Here is a 20,921-nt window from a genome sequence, read left to right as displayed (position 1 = left end):
ACTGTGTACTAACTCTTACTGTTTCATCTTTCTTTGGTCTCCTTTGAATATCAGAGCCCTGCTGCTTTTGTTTTTCCTGCGTGTTTTGTTTGGTTTAGTAAATTGCCTTTGCTGTCATTAAATTTCAAATTCAGTGGCCGATGAGTGAAATACTAGTTAGAGCATGTGACGAACACTCACATTCAGAATGTGGTTTAGGAGTAGTTTTGCAAGGTTTTTTTGGCTTTTTGTTGTTATAGGTTGTTATATATTAACATTCTTGATTATAGTGTCTACAAATTCATTGAAAAGACCAAGAGCAATCATATTATCTAATCCACTGATCCTTGTAACATTTATTATGCAATATATCTTACATAGTAGTGTCACAGAACCTCAGTTATATCCAGAAACCATTAAGCAGATCAGTGAGCTACAATGTTACACTCTGTGGCACACTGGCATGTCCCGTAATCACATTAAACACACTGCAGTTTATTTTAACTCAATCTGCTGTCATATTAATAGTAAATGTACATTCATTCACTGAAGCATTTAGCCCTAACCAATGCTCTGATTTCTACTATTTGGGTGTCATTTCATGACATGCTACGGTCATGTATTCAAGAGTGACGGAGAGACCCAAATGCTGATAATTGAAGCAGACTAAATTAACACACAACAAGAAGTTTATTGAGGCTAAAGGTCAGGATTTCAATAGTTCAAAAACAAACAGAAACACGAAAACCTTGAGGAACAAACAATGAGAAGACAGGGGTGAGTAACAGACAGAGTAAGGAGAAGCACTGAACTGTTTATGCACATGAGGGTTAGCAAGAAAGTGGAAACAGGAGGGAAACAAGACACAGCTGAACTTAATCTAGACAAAGAGACAAAGTAAATGTAAATGCAGGAGACAAGAGACAAATAAAACAGGAAGTGAGTGACAATAAGTGAAACAGGAAAATAGAGAGATATAAGTTAACTTTACAAGCGGGATAACAGGAGGATGAGACAGAGGGAAACCCTGAGGGAATTAATAACTCTAGAAATATGCTTGGGATAGGCTCAGCCCTCTGAATTGGATAAGTGGGAGAAAGTGGATAGATGGATATAAAATCAAACAGTAACTGAAATTCAAATATTACAAGAACTGAAGTCACGTAATGCTATTGAATAAATGGAAATCCCACCTAAATAATAAATAAAAAACATGGAAAAACAAACAAGAACACCTATAGCAAAAAAAAAATTAAAGTTACCAAAAAAATGAGAAAAGAGCAGCGATTGTGACAAATGCCAAAATGGGAAGTAAAGGGGATCTATGATCCAAATTTCATCTATATATTTTCATTTTTGACCTGTACTTGAGTAGCTTTGCATACTTCATGGATAAAAATATTATCTCCTGGTCTTTCATCCAGCCCCTCAGGTCATCCATGATCTGATATACTGACGTTTTAGCTCCTCCCCTTTAGGTGTCTACTGCCTCTGTCAGACAAAAGATTTGTTTAGCAAGTGTTTGGGGGGCATTTAAGGATATCCATCTCATCTTTAAAAGACTTGGAAAATGTGTATATAGATCAAATAAAACTAAATGTGTTTTCTTTATATTACATGATGTGATATGGATATTTTTTTTTATCTTTCTTTACAAAATGTATGGGCTATGCCTGAAATTAAATGTCAGCAGGCAACAGAATATTTACACGATGTCAAAGGAAATTTATCTCATAAGGTTAACGAGGACACCATATGTTGCTGTGTCTGCTTTTGTGTGTCCTGTTAGCATCTTTTAATTTATAACATTTATGTGCAGGTACAACAGATGTAAATTAGCCTTTTGGCTGAATCTCTCACATTAGCAGCATCCTTACAGCATGTTAATTAACATGTGTTGACGCTCATAGAATAATAATGGGTTAAGAAACTTGAGGAAAGTGAGACTGAAGATTAAATGAATGTAATAGAATGTGTACTGAAAGATTAGCTTTGCAGCCCATATTGATTTTTAAATATTTGTCCTTATTTACTCCAGTAATGACATCCAAATGCTATAAATTGAAAACCCTGAATATTTTCTGGTTTTCTGTCTATTAAAAGACACATTTGGTGTCCTTAAGGAAGACTCACTACTTCAGTCGCCACAGTGCAGCTTATAATCTATCTGAACAGACGTTTCACAGGAGAAGCAGCTGTGGCTGCTGATGATTGGCTGACTTCATCTGTTCTTTGCTCCAACCATTACGGGTAAATCACATGTCATTACTGCTGTGTGTCTGTGCGCCTCTGAACAGACACGGTGTGTGACCCACAGTGTTCGTGTCAGCCTATCAGTTCATGATTTATGATACCAGAAGCCCAGAAACACTGGAGAACCTATGCTGATGTTGCATTTAAGTCATGTGGGACAAAAGAGGCTGTCATGCTTACAACGTGAAAAGCCTGATTACTTTTCGTCCCACTTGACAGATTTTTTTTTTCTGTGCATCCAAACGTTGGTTTGTTTTCCTCACTCATTCCCATCAGTTTACAGGAAGTTAAGGTTTGTCATAAATAATATTCTTAATAACTATCTAACACATTTCTTGGCTTGTTAATTTCCTTTAATATTTTGTTATTGTTAAATCATCCAAACAGTCTAGCATTAATTTTGACCTTATAAAAGGTCAGTGCTTATTTAGTGTCATCACAGCTTTCAGGAAAATCTAATACTGCCATTTAAAACTATTGCTTAAATGCTGATTTAAAAGGAATATTTAAAAGTTATAACTCATAATATCTCTGTTATGAAAATGTAATAAAATGCTCAGCTATTCGCCAAGGCAAATCCACTACTAATTGTCTGCATAAGTATTCCGAGTATTCGCTAAATATGAGCTCCAAATAAAATCTTGCGATTGATACACAGTGTTTTATTTCCCTGGGTGGAGCAGGTAAGCATCACCGTGGCAAAATGTGCTGGGTTTTAACACATACCAAACATGCCCGGCTCTTTCAGCTCAAAGTCACAGTGGGAGGGAAAAATTAAGTGTTTTTTCCTTTTAGTATAGTCTCATTTTAAGAAAAATGAAGACTAATTCACAGTCATTACTGTAATTACTGTAGACAAAAAAAGCGACCATCACCAACAAGATTGGCAGCTTTTGTGCTGCATTTTGCAGGTTGTGGCCCCAGGTTAGATTTAGACGGAAATCTGTTGGATTGCCTCATGTCACTAAGCAGGAGGTTGGTGCTGCTTTCTATGGCGAACCAAGCTTTGAAGAGAAAATCATTTCTAATGTGTTTATCCTCGTCGGTGAAGCCACAGGCTCTCGGGAGAGGGGGGGAGAGATGAAGCAACGTCTAAATGTACAAATTCAGCCTTAATAAATTGAAATAAATAAATAAAAATTCTCCTAATTTCCACATGTTCGCTTGGACCTGTCTCCATCTGCTGTCACCTCTAATTCGTGTCAACCTTTTGCAGTAACTGAACACAGTGACCTGGAGCAGGAGTCCAAAAATAAATCCCCTCACTCGCTCATTTGCTTAGAATCGAATTTTGCCTCTCAGGAGCCAAACATCAAAGTAAATGCAGAAGTGGTTTTGACTGTCTGGTTTCTGGAATTTGGCAGCTTGGATTTACTGGCTGCACAGCCTGTGTTTTTGGCACTTAGTTTGAATATGTTTTTTTTTTTTTTAAGTAAGACCAGGTCATGGCAAAAACTCAAGGTGGAAAAAAGGTTCCACTTAAACGCGGGATAGGCCAAACAATTCAAGAAAATAACCATTTAGTAAACTGCAATTCAAGTGCTCTGAGAGGGAATCAAACTGTTTTCAGACTTTACCAAATCTACCTCCTGGCATGAGTTTCTGAGTTCTATTACTACTGTTTTTCTCGTTTGGTGGTTGTTTCTGAAGTATTAGCCAATCATCTGCAAAGTTTATATAAACACATATTAAAAAGGCAGAGCCCACGGTGACTCACCTGCCTTTGGTGAAACACTTCATTAACGTAACAAGATCTTCGATGTACTGCCAGAATCATACAAATGAAAATGACGAATAGAAAAAATAGCTTAACCTAATAATTTTAGCAGTAGTTCAAAAGACAGTGGATCACTTTTGAATTTACAGACCAAATTTTGCTATTTTTTAAAAGTCTCCAGGCAAAGACTGCAATTTCCCAGTGCCTGATCATCCTGCCATCTCCCCAAGAACAGATACAGTTGCTGTGGAGCAGAAGGGTATTAACATTCTCTCATTAGGAGAGCACTATCCACTTTTAAAATGCATGCTGTGTGGCCCAAACACAAAAATTAAAACAGCATTATAACTGTAGGTTACACACACACACGCGCGCACCAGGGAGTTTATTTTCCACTTTAGGAGAGGATTTATCCTACTATAATTAGTGAACATAAGTGGCCAGGTATGATAAGTCATAAGTCAACTGCATTTATCTTTTTTTCTTTAGGCTTATAGTTGAACTAATTTATTCTGTTTTTAAATGTTAATCCTCCACTCTTCAACGTTCCCTTCCCACACACAGCAGTATTTTACTGACAAACACATACACCGGGTCAAAAAGAAAATAACAGTTGTCTCCCTGCAAACCCACAGTCACATTTAACTAAGACAGAAAATCATGCTTCTGTTTTCTCTTATTTTGAGATGATGACCGACCTAAACCCACATGCCCACATATGAACACGTGTAGGCAAACAAATCTATGTAGCAACTTGACATGAATTGTTTTTGTATTATTTTTTATTATATTATGATGTTTGGCCTTGTGGGAATCTGTAATATTCGTTGAAAAATGTTTTTACCATACCATTTCATAAGTCACATGCAAGATTTTTAATAGTTGTGAACTTTCCAGTGGATTTCTATTCCCTGGTAAATACAGATTTTGTTCTATTTTGAGATTTATAAAAGGGGACACAACCAGGTGATGCTTCAGGAAAGACAAGTCATAGTCAGAATCTGCATAATGACATACACCAGCCTTCCCTTTATGGCTTGTAAAGAGATTTGTCTGCTCAGCTGAGTGGAAAAAAATGTAAAAATCAACCTCAGCATCTGGATTGAAGTTAGATTGGACGAATACTGACTCAAATCATCTGCAAGCTCTTGTGTTAGACTTGTCCAATGAATAATATTATATAAAATCTGTCTAAAAGTGTTGAAAATCAATTTTTTCAGCTATTCTTCATCCATTCATATTACCTCCTGTTATCTCCTTGGTGATTCTTTTCACCTATATTTCATCAAAGGAAAACAAAAGCTGAACACCCCAAAAATAACCACTTTCCCATTAATTTAAGCCTTTAATTCGTTCTCCATCCTCAGTCCTCGAGATCTTCTTACATCTTTCCCTTTTGGATCTCCTTTTATTCTCACTGTAGTGTCCCCAACCTGTATTTGAATACCTCCTCCCTCTTTCTTTTCCTTTAGACATCACTTGTGCGAAGGTAGATCAATCCTTTAGCGCCTGTTTCTTTTTCTCCTCCTTCTGTCCCTCCAGCGCAGCAGAGGGCCTACATCTCATATTCCATTTTTACTATTTCATGTATAATGCAGTAGGTCCCTTTATCAAAGTGAAAAAATGTCTGTCAGAGCAGAGGGCAGGGCAGAGATTTAGAATCAAAAAGAAGCACTGAGGGGTCGGACAGCTGAGAGACGAGCTGTCCGACCTCCATCGGACCAAAATACATTTCTTTGTTATTTCTTATCATCTGAACATGAGGTTGAATATTTTTGCAACAAATACACAACATCTGAAACATTAACCAGCATTTCTTGTGCAATGTTAAGTTAATCCTTGTTTACATGTTTGAATATGTGTAGGCTACACAGAAACAGACAAATGAAATCATCTTAAATGTGCAGCTTTTGTCATATTTTCCAGAGGTGAATGCAAAACACAGGAGGATGTTAGCTGGGTAACAAGAACAATCAGACTGGAAAAATAAAAAAGTAAAACTAACAGCAAAACACAAGTGATGGGGAACTATCAAAATAAAACAGGAAGAAACTCAACTGGGGATCACTAAACACGGAGATGAGGATTTAACAAGATACAGGAGGATACTGAAGAGGCTAGGATAATAAACCGGTACACACAGGATCAAATATAGATAGGCTGGAGTGGTAATATAATTGGAATTCTAAAATATTAAAAAGCTCATTATAGTAAAGTAAGAAATCAAACTCAACCAAACCTCTTGAAACTGAAAACAGTCATAAAACCAAGCGTTACAGTACGCTCCAGCAACACAAAGACCTAATCAAAAGTCTGTACTGAAGACTGGAAACAGCAAAATCTACAGACCATGACAGCTTTTTAAAAATGTATGAATGAGTGGATTAAACACAGAGGACTACCATTTTTAGTGTTGTTCACATTTTTCAACAACAACGAAGTTAAAAGAAAATTTAAATTGCAGGAAATGATGGAAGAAGAGTAACTTTGATTAACTTCATGATATGTAAATAAAGTATTTATTTATTTATTTAGCAACTCTTAAGATTGAGGATATTTTCTGGAAGAGTATCCTGTACTGATATCAGCAAGATTGAAAATGCTTGTTTTTCAAAGGCAGGGGAAACCAGAGCTACTAGAGGAAAGTCATGCAAACACAGCGAGAACATGCAAACTCCACACAGAAGCGAGCTCGTGACCCTCTTGCTGTGAGGCCATAGTGCTAGTTACTGAGCCACTGTGATGCTAACAAACAAACATGACAGAAGTGCTGCATTAGGTTTTGACTTTCTTGGACATTTTTGTCTCTTCCATCCACCTTGGAAGTAGGTCAAGTTGTTCTAGAGAAAGGATGAATGGTAGAAAAAATGTGTTTGAAAAGATTTTCAACCATTTTATGTTTATATTATGAAAAAAATCACTAGGGGAGTATGTTTGTCAAAATGCCAAATACTGCATCTTATTATGAAACTTACCTTCCATCCATCTTCTTCTTCGTATCTAATTATGGGCTATCCCAGCTGTCACTGATTGAGATGCAGACTATACCATGGACTGGCTGCTAGTTTGTCACAGGGCGGTTGGACATATATAAATATACAATGTAATAAATATATGGAATTTATTTTTGGCAAATGGCACATCTTATGTAGTCATTGAAACATTTCTTGTCTTGGAATATTGGGTGTGTTGGTGGTGCTGCTCTTTGAATGAAGATTTACAGTAAATGACAGTAATTGGCCTATTACTTTGCTGTTTAGAGGTTAATTTTGGCGTGATTGTTACTCTAAAGGAAAATTCTGAAGGTTGCCTCAATTAATATAAATCATTCTCTGATCCTGAACTAACCTTCCAGTTCTGTTAGGTTTGTTGTAAATATAGTCTTATATGTCTTTAAATTTTATATGGCTCTAGATCAAAGCTTTGTACAGTGTATGAGCTGACATTACTGCTATCAGAGCAAAATCACTTGAAGTGACTTTGGGCCATGATGATTCATATCAGTCAAATCCTGATTTACAAAGCTGCACTGACCTCAGACACTGTCACTGTCTCTCCCACACATTGCCAACATGTTTTATATAAACATTTTCCCCAAGCCATTTTTATCAGCCAGCTCTGTTATGTCAGATTGCTGTACAGTCTTCACCATACTGCTGGATTACGGCCAAACGATGATTCATACACATGGACTGGAGCATAATTATTATAATGGTGTCCACATTCTAGGAATCACTGAGTTAGGCTCAGAGTACACACACTAACCTGTATGAACAAGGCCTCATTACCCTCTGGGCTTGTCCTGCAGCCACTGCAGACCATTTCCTATTGACTATGAGGTTAGAGGCCATTTACAAAACTAATCTAATGAAAAGAGACAGGAAACACACTCAGGTATGTTGCACAATATAATGGTGATTAATGAATTTGCAGCAGAAGTTTCCATGGCAATATGTAGTTTACAGTTTTACGTTTCTGGTTAAACATCTTTCACTGGTGATATTTTTCTGCTATTTTCAGTCTTTCTGCTTGACATATAGAGTTGTCTGTTCTTGTTCGTCAAAACAAATAATATCACAAAGACAAAAAAGTAACATAATCTTAGGTGAACATTAAGAGGTTATTAGAACTTGGAAACTGGCAGGAATATTATATAAGGGCATAGCTCAGTACTGACATACAACTTTGTAACACACACACACACACACACACACACACACACACACACACACCATATTTTGCTGACCTCCAGATGTCATATTCATCTGTGTTGTTTTTTCTTGTGTTTCCTACAGGACAGTTTTCCTGCCAGATTTGGAGGGATCCACTTTGTGAACCAGCCCTGGTACATTCACGCTCTCTACACCGTCATCCGACCCTTTCTTAAAGACAAGACAAGGAAGAGGGTAAGCCAAGAGATTTGTCTATAATCTGTCTTTCAGCTGGTGCAAAATCAGGTAAAAAAGCACCCTCCAAATTGGGACCACAGACAGTCTAACAGTAAAAATAACCACACAGAGAGCCACTTTAATGTGGATGATAGGTGAAAACTATTAGCAAGCTGGAATTCATATGGTCTCCTTTTAATAAAGTAATTTGGTTCTGATTGTTTTGTCTTTTTCTTTCTAAATTTGAAATGGTAATGACCTATTCAGCAACCTATAAACTTAAAAAAAAACATACATGCTAAAACAGAATATAGAATTAGGTTATAACAAGTTGTGCTACTCAAATTTAATAGGAACGATGACATTTTGGGTCTGGTTACTGGCCTAATAGTCAAGCTTTTTTGGTGTTTGTGATCTTTTTCATGGTTTCAAGAAGAGAAAAGAAATTGAATGTGGAGAGAAAAATTCCAAGAGTTTCAACATCCTCATTCCAACACAGATAAATCAAATGAATGGCTTGTTACTAGACCTTTGCCAAACTTGATGTCATGCTGAAGAGGTAATTCAACCATTTGATTCAGCTGCGTTACAGTAGGGATGCAAAGCTGCAGGACAGTAGCTCTGGAGGACTGGAGTTGGAGACCTCTGGTCTAAATTGTTTCCCTGTGCATCTTTTCCCTTTGCAGATTTTCATGCATGGTAACAACCTAAACAGCCTCCATCAGCTCATCCACCCAGAGATCTTGCCATCGGAGCTTGGTGGGATGATGCCACCCTACGATATGGGGACATGGGCTCGAACACTGCTGGACCACGCATATGACGAGGAGACTGACTACTGTCCAGAGTCCTACACCCTATCAGTACAAGACCTGGAGAGAGACCTGGAGAAAAACCTTTCCCCAAAGACCATGAAGAGGTTAGCGTACCATCTTAAAACCTCCACAGTGGTTTTTATTTAATGTAGTACTGTTTTTGATTATTATTAGGTTTAAGAATATATTATTAAATGCTTTAGGACCCTCTTAATGACAACCAGAGCTACTGTTTTTTCCTGAGGCTAAGGAGTCCCACCCAAGTATTTCACAGCTGCTTCAGGCTTAGGAACTACCAGCTAATACATTTTCTCAGAGAATAATGCAGGTTTAAAATTTAAACAATGCACAAAAAATGAATAAAATGCTTGTTTCACAATAGGATATACTGTGGAACTAATTTGGTTATCTTTGCATAATTATAGTAAACAAAAGGCATAATAACAGAACTATACAGATTTTATCTCACTGTGGTCTTCTTGTAATCATTGTCTCAGCTGGCGGGGATGAATATGCTCTAAATGGTTCCATCTGATTTTATATTCATTAGATTTTTATTTAAGCAACTAGTGTTATTTGGCTGGACCTCTTTGTGATTCTTGTGGATCAGATTTATTTATAAAAGATGGACATAGTCCAGTGGCTCAATCCTGCATTAATGTCCAGCAGATGTGGAATCCTGTGGTTTACATTTGATTTATGTGACGTTTTTCTGGTGAGTGTAGATTCCCGATTACTAGTTTTAAAGTTTTGTTTGTTCTGGTTCTATTTAAAGTAAAACAGACATTAGATAGTCACGGTGTGTTTTATGGTGCGGTTGTCTTGTGCTCAACAAGCCCCAAAAACAAAATGATATGCCTCAAAAAGCTGAATTTAGGTCTCCAAAATAGCTTAGTCGACCTTTTATATACAAGCTGTGGTTTGAAAAAAGAAGCAATAAAGATGCATAATGATATGATGGGGTCAATAAATAGTTTATGAAGTTGAACCCTTACAAAAAAGACAAGTAAATAAGCAATCAATACACAATCTAGTATTATCCAGACTAGCTGACTTTGGGGGTTACATATATATTTATGTTCATTCATATGCTAAAATTTATGTGCTTATTCTTGACAAAGAGAATTCTGCTGAGAGCATGTTTGACATTTCCTGCTGTAGAGTTTCCCCCCTATAGGCCACTGTGCGGTGTAATTCACTGTGACAGTAAATCATCTCACCACTGTGGAACGTCAACTCACTCAAAGACATTTATACTATGGAAGACAAACAGCAGCGAGTTAAGGCAGCAGGCTGTCACTGCAGGAAGGCTCAACCCTGCCAATCATAAATTAATTATTAGTGAGTTATAAATGGTCTGACAGTAACAGGGTGCATTTAAAAATGAACTCACTCTTTGGTTAATTCCCATATAGCAGGAAATAAAAACTTTTTATGACACTTTTTTAGCCTATAAAGCACTGTTAGTGTTATGCGTGTTATACTATAAAATCTGTATGCACGAATGCATTTTTATTTAATGTGCGGATGCTGTTTTCTTTTTATGAAGTATTAAAACAAAAATTATAACACAGGTTAACTAGTAAAAAAATAATACTGATAAATGATTGCATATAGAACATAATGAAACATAATGAAACTTGCAAGTAACATTTTATTTTTTCATTTTAGCATTTTGAGTTGTTTACAAAAACACACTGGTTATGTTACAGACACAGAAACAGGTGTTTTCTGCATGTATCCAATGTCTTATAAAGTATTTTTAACTTTGTGTGAACAAAATAATAAACATAGAAATTAGAGGATTCCTGGAAATCAAACCTGAGGTGATGATTGACCTGAAGTTTTTTTTGCAGATTTTATTCATACTCACAATTTGCCTCATAGCATGAGACAAAATAACGGATAGACTGTTGCATCAGACTTTACACAAGTAGGTCGGAATATTTTAACATCAACATAAACCGTTACAGTTAATATTTCACTGCACTTCACGGTTGACACTCTAAAGCTTTCAGCACAGTTGGCGACACAGTTATGCTAATCACCTCCTGTTCTTTGTTCTTGTAGGTCTCAGTCGGTGGTGGAACCGGGAGTCCTGAAGCGACCAGACAAAGTCAAGAGCGAAGAAGACAACATGCAGCCGCTGCTTTCGCTGGACTAAACCGTGCAGTCACAGCTCAAAAGCATACTCAAATCAATATTTACACACACAAATACACTGACTTACTGTGCACAAGCAACACGCGCCCTGAAAAACACCTTCCTCCAGGAAATGCTGCTGCTGCTACTGTTGGATTCACCTTTTTCTCCAAATCATGGAAAAGCAAGCAGCAAGAGATGAGAAGGACGTTTCCTCAGACTTAAGGGCATCCTAAGAGCTACTGATGGTGTTCTATATATTTATTTATTTAGTTATTTGTCAAGTGCCAATTCCAGAAACTGTAAATTAACGTCTTTAAACAATCCAGTATGGAGCAGGGAAGAGACACTCAAGAGAGTGAGTTGTGAAAGTATAGAGTGTTTACTGCACTTGTACAGGATACAGATGATAAAGAATGTGGAAAACTGATCATGAAACTTCAAAGAGGGCTTGGGGCCAGAGCTCTTGAGCTACAGTTTTTCCTTTTTTTGTACAGTAATTTGAGGAAAAATGCCCCATATGGGCAAGAAGCACGGCTCAGGATCTGCAGCAGTGATGGCGATCAGCTTGTTTAACCTCCTGGACCCAAACTGGCATACAGGCAGTGGGTTTACTGGGAGCTTATTGGGTGTTTACTGGGGGTTTGGCATCTTTCCTTTGAAAACAATGGCCGAACTCTTGGTTCTCACTCCAGTTATCTCTTGGAAAAGCAAACCCCCCTTTACGGTAAGAGTTGGCTCTATGTATCATTTGGTTTTTTTTGTTGTTTTTCTTTTTAGTCATTCTCTCGCTTGTTTCTGACCCATATGTCACAGAGCACAGTGCTGTCTTCTGCCATTAGGGATAACACAAAGCTGCTGTCTCTTATTTTTAACATAGACGCACATAATTACATATTTGTTTGGGAGACCAAAGATGTATTTTCTGAATTTCGATGGACAAATAAATGAGGCAAAACTTTGTAGAAGCAGGGAAAGGCCAAGTGTATTATCTTCTCCTGTGACGTTGTGACACATTTGTTGGATGTAATGACATTAACGAGCTTCTGAAAACATATTCCCATCATTTTAACACGGTATGCGTATTAGATATTTAGAGATTAAAGCATCACATTGGTATGTTGTTGACCGATTATTTCCTCCTGTATACAACAAAAGCAGACTTTTTCCTTTTTTAAATGATCCCAGGCTGCCATTCACAGTTTTTAAATCCATTTGAACTTATTATTAGTATTTTATAAGGCATTTAAAAACCAGCTATTTGTCGTTTGACACCCTATAATTACCAGATTAATCTGAAGAATTAAAATGCCCACATCACTGTTTGATGAGAAAATTATTCCATTACCACTGTCAGGAAGTGCAAATTTTATCCTTTTTGTGTTAAGTGTTTGGTTTGCAGCATCTTTAAGGATACCCTCTGAAGCATGAGAGTGCTGTTAGAACATCCTGACAGCACCTGAATGCACCGAGACATTTTCAATGAGGTAATTGGTTAACTTCAATAATTTAACAATTCAGCTGATAATGACACACAGTGATTAATAATTTATTAAATCCTGGATTAGAGTTAATTGTATTGTTAGAATGGCTGCAGTTATTTTCTGTACAGGGCAGTTAAAAGGCTTGTATTAAGTCCTATTTCAGGCTGTCACTGAAGTGGTAACAGAGACTGCACTTGACATTTTAAAAGGATATTAAGGCAAACAAATTGTTAATGACTAAAGTCAAAACCATCCCTATAAACAGATATCTGTATAATAATATGCATGAAACCATCCCTTGTTTCCAACGGATAATCACATTTGAGTTTGTATGCAGCCAGGTAAAAAGTCAGTCAAGCAATCAACTGTAGTCTGATGATAATGTCTCTATTATTAGATGTCTTATTTCAAAGATTCAGTTCAGCAGTCCAGCTCATAGGTTCACCAACTGTAGTCAAAGTAATACCAGCTGTCTGCTGCATTTGAACCCTTTAACATCCTGAAGCTCTGTCCAGCAAAAAAAAACCAAATTCCCCCATGTGATGTTCCGCTTGTTTTACTTTTGCCTCTTTCACTTTGTTTATTCCACCCTTTGTGTTTTTTAGATGGAGAAGGCTAACTATAGATACGAGGAAATAACGATAACATAGTGCACTCAAAATTATGATTTTTGAAGTGATCCTCCTAAAAAGAATCAGTTTAAACGCTGATGATGTCATTATTATATGTATGGCACAGTCAGCGTTTACTCGAGTTCAGAGAAAAGTGTAACTTTCAAGTGCAACATTTTATACTAAATTATAAGATTAATTACTTTAGCAGTCCAAACTGTCCTTTAGAAAATAGTATTTAAACTGACACAGTTTGTTAAGTTATGTGGAATTTCTCCATGCATGTAGCCCTGAAGCAGTTTGACATACTTTAGTTTAGGTTCTTCCACATCAACTATTCACCTTGGGCACACGAAGTGCAAAGGTGTGACAACCAAATGTTAAGAAGGTGAAGAGCACAGCGGGAAGGAAATACGCGCCTCTGATGGGCAGAGCAGCAGAGTGAGGCTGGCAAACAGACAGCCGAGCAGATCACAGAATAAAGGCCGGCAGGCAGGGGAGCGTGAGGTGGCCCGCTGCAACGAGAGCAGACAGCTGAAATGTTAAACTATCACACCAGCGCACACGACATGTCAGCCCCGCTTACCGCAGCTCAGAGGCTCTACAGGCTGTATCCTGTGCAAAGTCGAGTCAGACTTGTTCTTAATGGTTTCTCCTTCGGCTCAGTGTGATCCGTGTGCTTCCACTGAGGTTTAACATCAAACACAGAGAGATAATAATCTGGCAGTGTGATGGCGATACTGTGTTTTTACTGAATATGTGATCAGCCTGATCCTCTAAGAGCAGACAGTAGCTACAGAAACAGTTTGAATAGGCTGTCATGACACATATTATTGTATGATTAAGTCCATTGTAGGGTCTGATTCAATTTTTATTATAAATTCAACCTTTGCTGCATCTACTGCTCGAACTTTGTGTTCAAGGAGTAAATTATTTATTTTCAGAAAGAGGCACATAATATAGAGTTCAGACCAAACCTAGATTTCCACAAGGTGTACAGGTGTATGATATATCTGTGCAAGAATTTTGCCATTTGTACAATTACTCATTATGACAAAATCCATAAAATATACAATTGGTTCAATATTTTTTTCATGCAACTAAAATGCTGTGGAGCTTATTTGGAACCAACCCGATTAGTCATCATATGCTAAATGCGTTCATTATTTCATTATATAACTGACCTTGGATCTGTAAATAATAATCCACTCATACTGCTGCCAATACATAGTCATCCTAGTACGTCAAACGTTGTCTTTTTGTCTGTGCTGTTGCACAAATACCTAAAAGCTGCCCTCTGACGTTGGTAGCTTGACACATCGGCTGTGGCAGAATGAGACATGAACAGACAGTGGTCCTGTTTTTGCAGAGCAGCAGACAGACAGTGGTGGAGTGTCCACGTTTTATTTTTCTTCGTTTGCACTCACTTTTTACGTTAATAGGCTGGTTAGGTTTAGGCATCTCAAACTCCTTTTTTAGTCCAGTTGGCTAAGACGATATCTTGATTTGTTTTTAAATATGCCATTTGCAACAGTAAGCCTGGACATGTAGGTAATCCATATAAATCTGATGAAAAGACGCATTTTAGAAGCACCCATACATAACCACTTGGGTGTGACAGACCTGTCTCAGTAGCTGTTGTATTATGGCACAGGTGGCAACGAACACCGTGTGCATAACTGTGAAACTTCAGCTGCTTTCTCAAAATGGCAATATTTGATGCCCAAGGAAGTAGAAAGGAGTATCTCTCCTGACATCCCATAAAACCAACATCAGTATTTCCTCTTTTGTAGATGGAGACAACTTAAATGAGTATATTTTGTTGTGTGATGTAATTGTCTTAGTTTGTCACCAAGTAAAACTACTTAGAAAACCACAAACAGTACAAGGCTTCTAGAAAACTGGCCGATGTAATTGTTTTAGCATCAGTATTTGGTTTAATTATAATGCTGATATTTGTAGACAGAAAACAAGATCTTTGATTTCCTTTAATAATCCGCTTGTAGTTCTACTGACCAATCATGTTGAAGCATGTTAAAGGCTTGTGCTGGACAGTGGAGAACAAACACATACTTTTAACTACAAGCTCTAAACCATAGGCAATTATTTGAGATTAATTCAGGTTGTTACTTGCTTTTTAAAAATTCATATTTAACTGTGTTTTAAAAGAAGCACAGGGAACAGTCAGATATTGACCAGTGTCCCCAAAATCGATAGATTCCCAGATTGATTCTGATGTCGCTGACAGCAGTAGTTCTTTTTTCAGCCACAGTTCTTAGTTCAAATGCCCCTGTGTTCTCTTTCCTGAGAAACAAACATTGTTGTCAATATATTTCTCCCATTTTAAATATGATTATGGAATAAATACAGCAAAAGACAAAGGTCATCATCATTTATTTCTCATGTACTGCAAAATTTGAAGGTTGACATACCTGCTAATTTGTCTTTTTAAGCTATAACTGACCAATCACTGTTCAGGGGATGGATTAATGAGAAGATCAGTTCTCTGTAAAACCCAGTTTAGTCAGCTACAACTAAGTTTTTCTGCAACTGCTGCTTGCTGGGTTTTTGTTTCTGAGAGTCAATACAAGTCAAGTTCAATCTAGACATTTTTATTAACAACAGCTAAAAAACATTTTTTAAAATGATCATAATCATCTCTTCAACATTGAACTCTATTAAAAGGAAACTGCTTTTGATACACTGCAATGATTGCATCATTAAAAGTCATTTTAAGGGAAGAAACATAATATGTGTTATTTGAACTCCTTTTGTGAAGGCAGCACTCTTTCTTTACAGGATTTTAGTGCCAAAGGTCTCTATGACTTCTCGGCGCTTATGACTGTGACAAAAAGGGTAATAGGGAAGAAAATTATAGAAGATTGCACTGGCATCATTATCTGAACCTGCACACCGTCGTATTTCCTACAGAAAACTCCAGATATGCTATCAGCCTTAATCACAAAATGGCGCTGAAGCAGTAAAGAGGCAGCGCAGAATCAGACATGTGAGATGAAAAGGATTAGGTAAGCGCTGCATACCACAACTTCTGACTGACAGCCATGCTTCTGTGATTACTTTATCCAAATTCACCTGCAGAATAATTGCAAATACAAATTTAAAAGTACATTTCATTCATGTGAGATTTATTTGCAGTCAACCCAGGTTAAGCCTAAATGTTTTGCAGCAATCTTTGAAAACATCAAAGCATCAAAGATTGGAGGAAAATGTGATCCACTTAAATATCATGCTTTGTGTTACAGACCACAAGTCACAGGGGAGGGTTACCACATACCTGCTTGGCTGTTTAATCATCCTTTTAATTCACATTTTAAGACAGCAACTTCATTCATCAGTGACATCTGATGAGTCGTTCAGACGTTGGTTAATAATTAGGATTAATACATAAGGCATGGTCCATGTACCATGTATGCAGATGATAATAATTCTGACAGCGGAAGGCCTCACTGTACTTTGCTGTTGCATGTTGATTTGTTCAAACACCCACTTTCACACAGTTAATTACTCGCAATGTAATTACATCAACTCCTGCTGTTTTTCATCTTTAACAGGAATGTAATGGTTTGTAAGTGCCAGTGTAGCTAAACAAACTAAACAGTAAGTCAGACGATGGGGTTAATATTCAACTAAATAACGCCAAGTCTCCGAGACTAAAATGGTTATCCTGCAAGAAACAAATCACAAAACTATGGATGGTGCGCCATTATTAATTCATTTACTGGTTTATTTTAGTCTTTCTCACAAATTTACAGCTTTAACCTGGTTTACTTCCCTGCCTGGGTTCATTCTTCAGTTTCAGCACATTTCATCACAGCAGCATTTCACAAATGTGTCCTTTTCTGATGTTTGTTGTCAGTGCTGGAATTAGTTCACTACTAATGAGGTAAAAGTCTAGATTTGTTATCAGTATCAGTGCAGATGTCAAAAAACAAACCTGAACAGTATTTTCAGACCATTCGAACTTAGAGTATAAATGGTCACAGTAGTTACTTGAGTAGACCAACTTCTGGCAGTCATGAGGATTTTTCCAAGAGCACTTTGCAAGTTTAAAATTATCAGTCACACTCCAAACAACAAAGTCTAATCACCTTTTGTTCACACTACAATAGAAAGCTGTTGTCATCATGTGTTTTGGTTGCTGGTTTTGTTCGCTAGATGTTGTGGATATATTTTTCACAAAACTCATGCAGTAGAACAGAGCCAATACAGTCTGAATAAGAGATTCAGGAGAAAATGTAAAGATTACTACCATAAACGGACACACACACACACACACACACACACACACACACACACACACACACACGGTCACTCACACAGCCACTGTAGATGCCTCCAGTTGTTAGGATAAAAAGTTTACATGAACTAAACATCTGTATACTGCTTGAATATAGCTAAACTGTATCTCACTCAGAGCGTCCTGCAGGTTCACTGATTATTTTTAAGGTTAATGTTGGTATCAGAGGTTGTTTTGTTCAGTTGTAAATCTAAATAGAATGAAATGAGACACAGTGTTTTATTACAGATATACTTTATCGGGTGATGCTTTGTGCTTTACCACACATGCAAGACTTTTTCTTTTCTCTTGTCAGTATTTTATTAAAATTGCTATCTATCTTGTTTATTACACAGATTGTTGTATGAAGTGTATACAGAAATATGAGTTTAAGATCTGTTCTTATTTAAGAAATTCAGCATTTCGAATGTTATTTCTGTGTTATTGTTATGTCATTCCTTCTGATTCTTGGATCAAAGTGTTGCTGGGCACATTCAGACACCAGCTATAAGAGATGTAACAGTATATCAGGCTTTGGGCTTTTAAAAAAATAATCATCCCGGAAGCATTCATGGAGGTCCTCAAATGTTTGTAATTTTATCTGTCATTTTAATAAATCTGAAGTCAGCAATCGTAAAAAACAAAACAAAGCAAGAGCCAAATGCTGCTTTTCTCCCATGCAACATATCATTTCATGACACGCAAAAAAGAGAGACATGAATGGGACATCTGTGAATTCATTTCCAGTCTTTTTTTAACTACAGAGAAGCCCAAATCTGCAACATGAGTTCATTTGTTCTTCATTTAATTTTGAGTAGCTTAACTAATCATAATTAATGCCGTATTTGCGCACCACTGAGCATGGAACGAGCTCTGCAGGAGTTGCAGATGTATCTGCAGTTTTCAAGTGACTTTGCAGTTTGAAGCAGGGTGAATCACAGCTCAGATTGCAGCACTTTATCAGCTCTTTGACACCTGAACTTTTCTTTTTAAAAAAAAAAAAATATGATTGCTTTCTTTACTGAACAAACACAATGATAATCTATAGCCAGCATCAGTTTGAAAAAAATTCACACCAAACAGAAAGCTGCTTTTGTTTATAGTAGCTCCAAAGTGTCACATTTATATTTGTCCTTTCACCAAAGTAAATAAAAAAGCTAAAATTTTCACTTCAGTCAGAGTGACTGAAATCACCATCCAGGGACCATTAAAGGGAAATGCATCTTAAGGGTTAATGTGCTGATAAATCCCAGCAATACGATTTTGCTCGGTGTAAGGTTAACAGCTTTTTTCAGCCAAAAAGCCACACAGAAAACAGGCACCTGCAAAACTAGTGTTGACTTCTGTAAATGATTTAGTTTCTATAGTTTTCATCCACAGTTAGCATATATAATTCTGACACAATGCGGATATTAGGGGCAGATTTAGTTTAGTTGGCTGTTGAGAAATTCTCCATTCATGCACAACAACAAAAGCAAAAGGGGACAATAAGCTTGAAATGGGACATTTGTGATTATCTACCCCTGCACGCAGATCTGACAGGTTTTTGTCTTTGGTAATTTTCCACCTGCTTCATGTACTTTATCATTTATTTAACAGGGTTGTTTATATTGCAGTGTAATTTTATTTTAACAAAGCAATAGAATAGAAATGCACTTTCTGATCTTCCTCAAATAAAAACCAGATTTGCATTGGGGAAAAGCAGCCAGAAAGCCAACAGATCAACATTTCACATGTTGATGTGCGTGCTCTTTAACATTCTTTAACAGATGAAAATACAAATTTGAAAATGTTCCTTTTGAAAGCAGGACCACACGTTGTGACCGTACTGCATGCAGCTATCACTTTCCTATGAATACAGTAATCATCCAATGTTGACTTCCACGATGGCTCCCTGTGTGATTAGAAGCATATTTGATATGAAAATACAAAGCTTCCATACTTTGAGTGGCATTTTTCAAATTTAGGACAAAGTATGTAAAACAATGAAAATGCAAATCATGCCTGTTTGGCAGGTAGTAGAAGACAGGACATTGCCATCACTCATAGAAATGGTTTTGGGGTACTGTTGGCCTTCATTTGGTTCAGACAATTGAGTCTAAATGGCTTGGAAAATGTGTCTAGTTTCAGTAATGTACATTAAATGTTCTCTGCTTTGTGTGCCTCTCTGTTTGACAGGCATCGTAAGCCACGTTGATTAGCATAACTTTGTTTTCCAAGATAACGGATGTGTAAAACTGGCAGAAGTCGCAGCACGTGTACTGTATAGATTGGGTTAATTAAATATCCACATGAAGAGTTTTGTTCCAAAGTGAAGAGATAAAAATCACATTATCTCTGCATATAGCATCATAACGTCTAGTGTGGAAAAAGTTAAACAAATCTTTAACAGATGTAATAATCAAGTTTCAAGATGATATTCCTGTTCTTTTGAAATGAAACTCTCCATCACAAGCTTCGTCAGTGTGCTGTGGACTTTGTAATGATTTATGGACCAGCAATGTTTATTCCCCACTGACTTTGACTAATGTTTGAGTTCTCTCTGCCAAAGCCACTTCTTCCATTAGAAATCCAATGTATTGTTTCTTATATTTAAGTATTTGTGCATTGAAGAATTCAACATTAAATGTCATTTTTTTAAATGACTGATAATTGAAAATGAATGCATACCTTTCAATTTATTTGATTTTCCTACCAATGTTATTTGATTGTATAGTTACAGTAGGAGCTGTAGGGAGACCAAACTACAAATGAATTGTGAAGTTATTATGGAAAGCCAGTATATTATAGGAGCAAAACGCTGTTCAGTTAGCAGGTGTTAAATGTATTAATGTCCTCAAAGACAATTTGCTGAAATGTAAAATGATCAAAATAAACATGGACACACGCAGCTCTTTTCCCTGGTTACTTTTCTGTTGTTTCTGTCTGTTTAAGTTTGATCTCTAAGAATATCACAGCATTTGAGCAGATGTCGCCATGCTTGTTGAAGCTACAGAAATTCAGTAATCAAGATCAATTTCCTCTGAGTGAGTCTGAGGACAAAGAGGCCACACTTTCAAAAGAAGTGTCCTCACTAAAGTAAAACAGTACTTCAAAAGACTTTCGTTTGACTCCTGTGCTCCTTCAAGTCGATATGAGCACAGTACATTACAGCTTACCCATTCTTCTGCTCTGGTACCATGTATTGCCAGCTGGTCTGTTACTGGCCTCAAACATATCCGTGGCAGATTCATAC

At 37.0% G+C, this 20,921-nt stretch overlaps 1 protein-coding gene across 1 annotated transcript in view; it reads left to right on the top strand.

Annotated features, from left to right (window-relative positions):
• LOC308397132 (clavesin-2) overlaps positions 1–20,576 on the top strand; it is a 50,464-nt gene extending 29,888 nt beyond the window's left edge. Inside the window, exons 4-6 of the mRNA XM_080882870.1 lie at positions 8,245–8,355; positions 9,024–9,256; positions 11,223–20,576. Of these exons, the coding sequence (XP_080738996.1) occupies positions 8,245–8,355; positions 9,024–9,256; positions 11,223–11,316 (438 nt within the window). The 3' untranslated portion in view covers positions 11,317–20,576. The remainder of the gene's footprint in view (positions 1–8,244; positions 8,356–9,023; positions 9,257–11,222) is intronic.
• The last annotated feature ends 345 nt before the right edge of the window (positions 20,577–20,921 follow it).

Source organism: Rhamphochromis sp. 'chilingali', assembly GCF_963969265.1.
Source record: "Rhamphochromis sp. 'chilingali' genome assembly, chromosome: 5".
Lineage (NCBI taxonomy): Eukaryota > Metazoa > Chordata > Actinopteri > Cichliformes > Cichlidae > Rhamphochromis > Rhamphochromis sp. 'chilingali'.
Note: the sequence above shows the minus strand (reverse complement) of the source record. Positions and strands in the feature narration are given on the sequence as shown.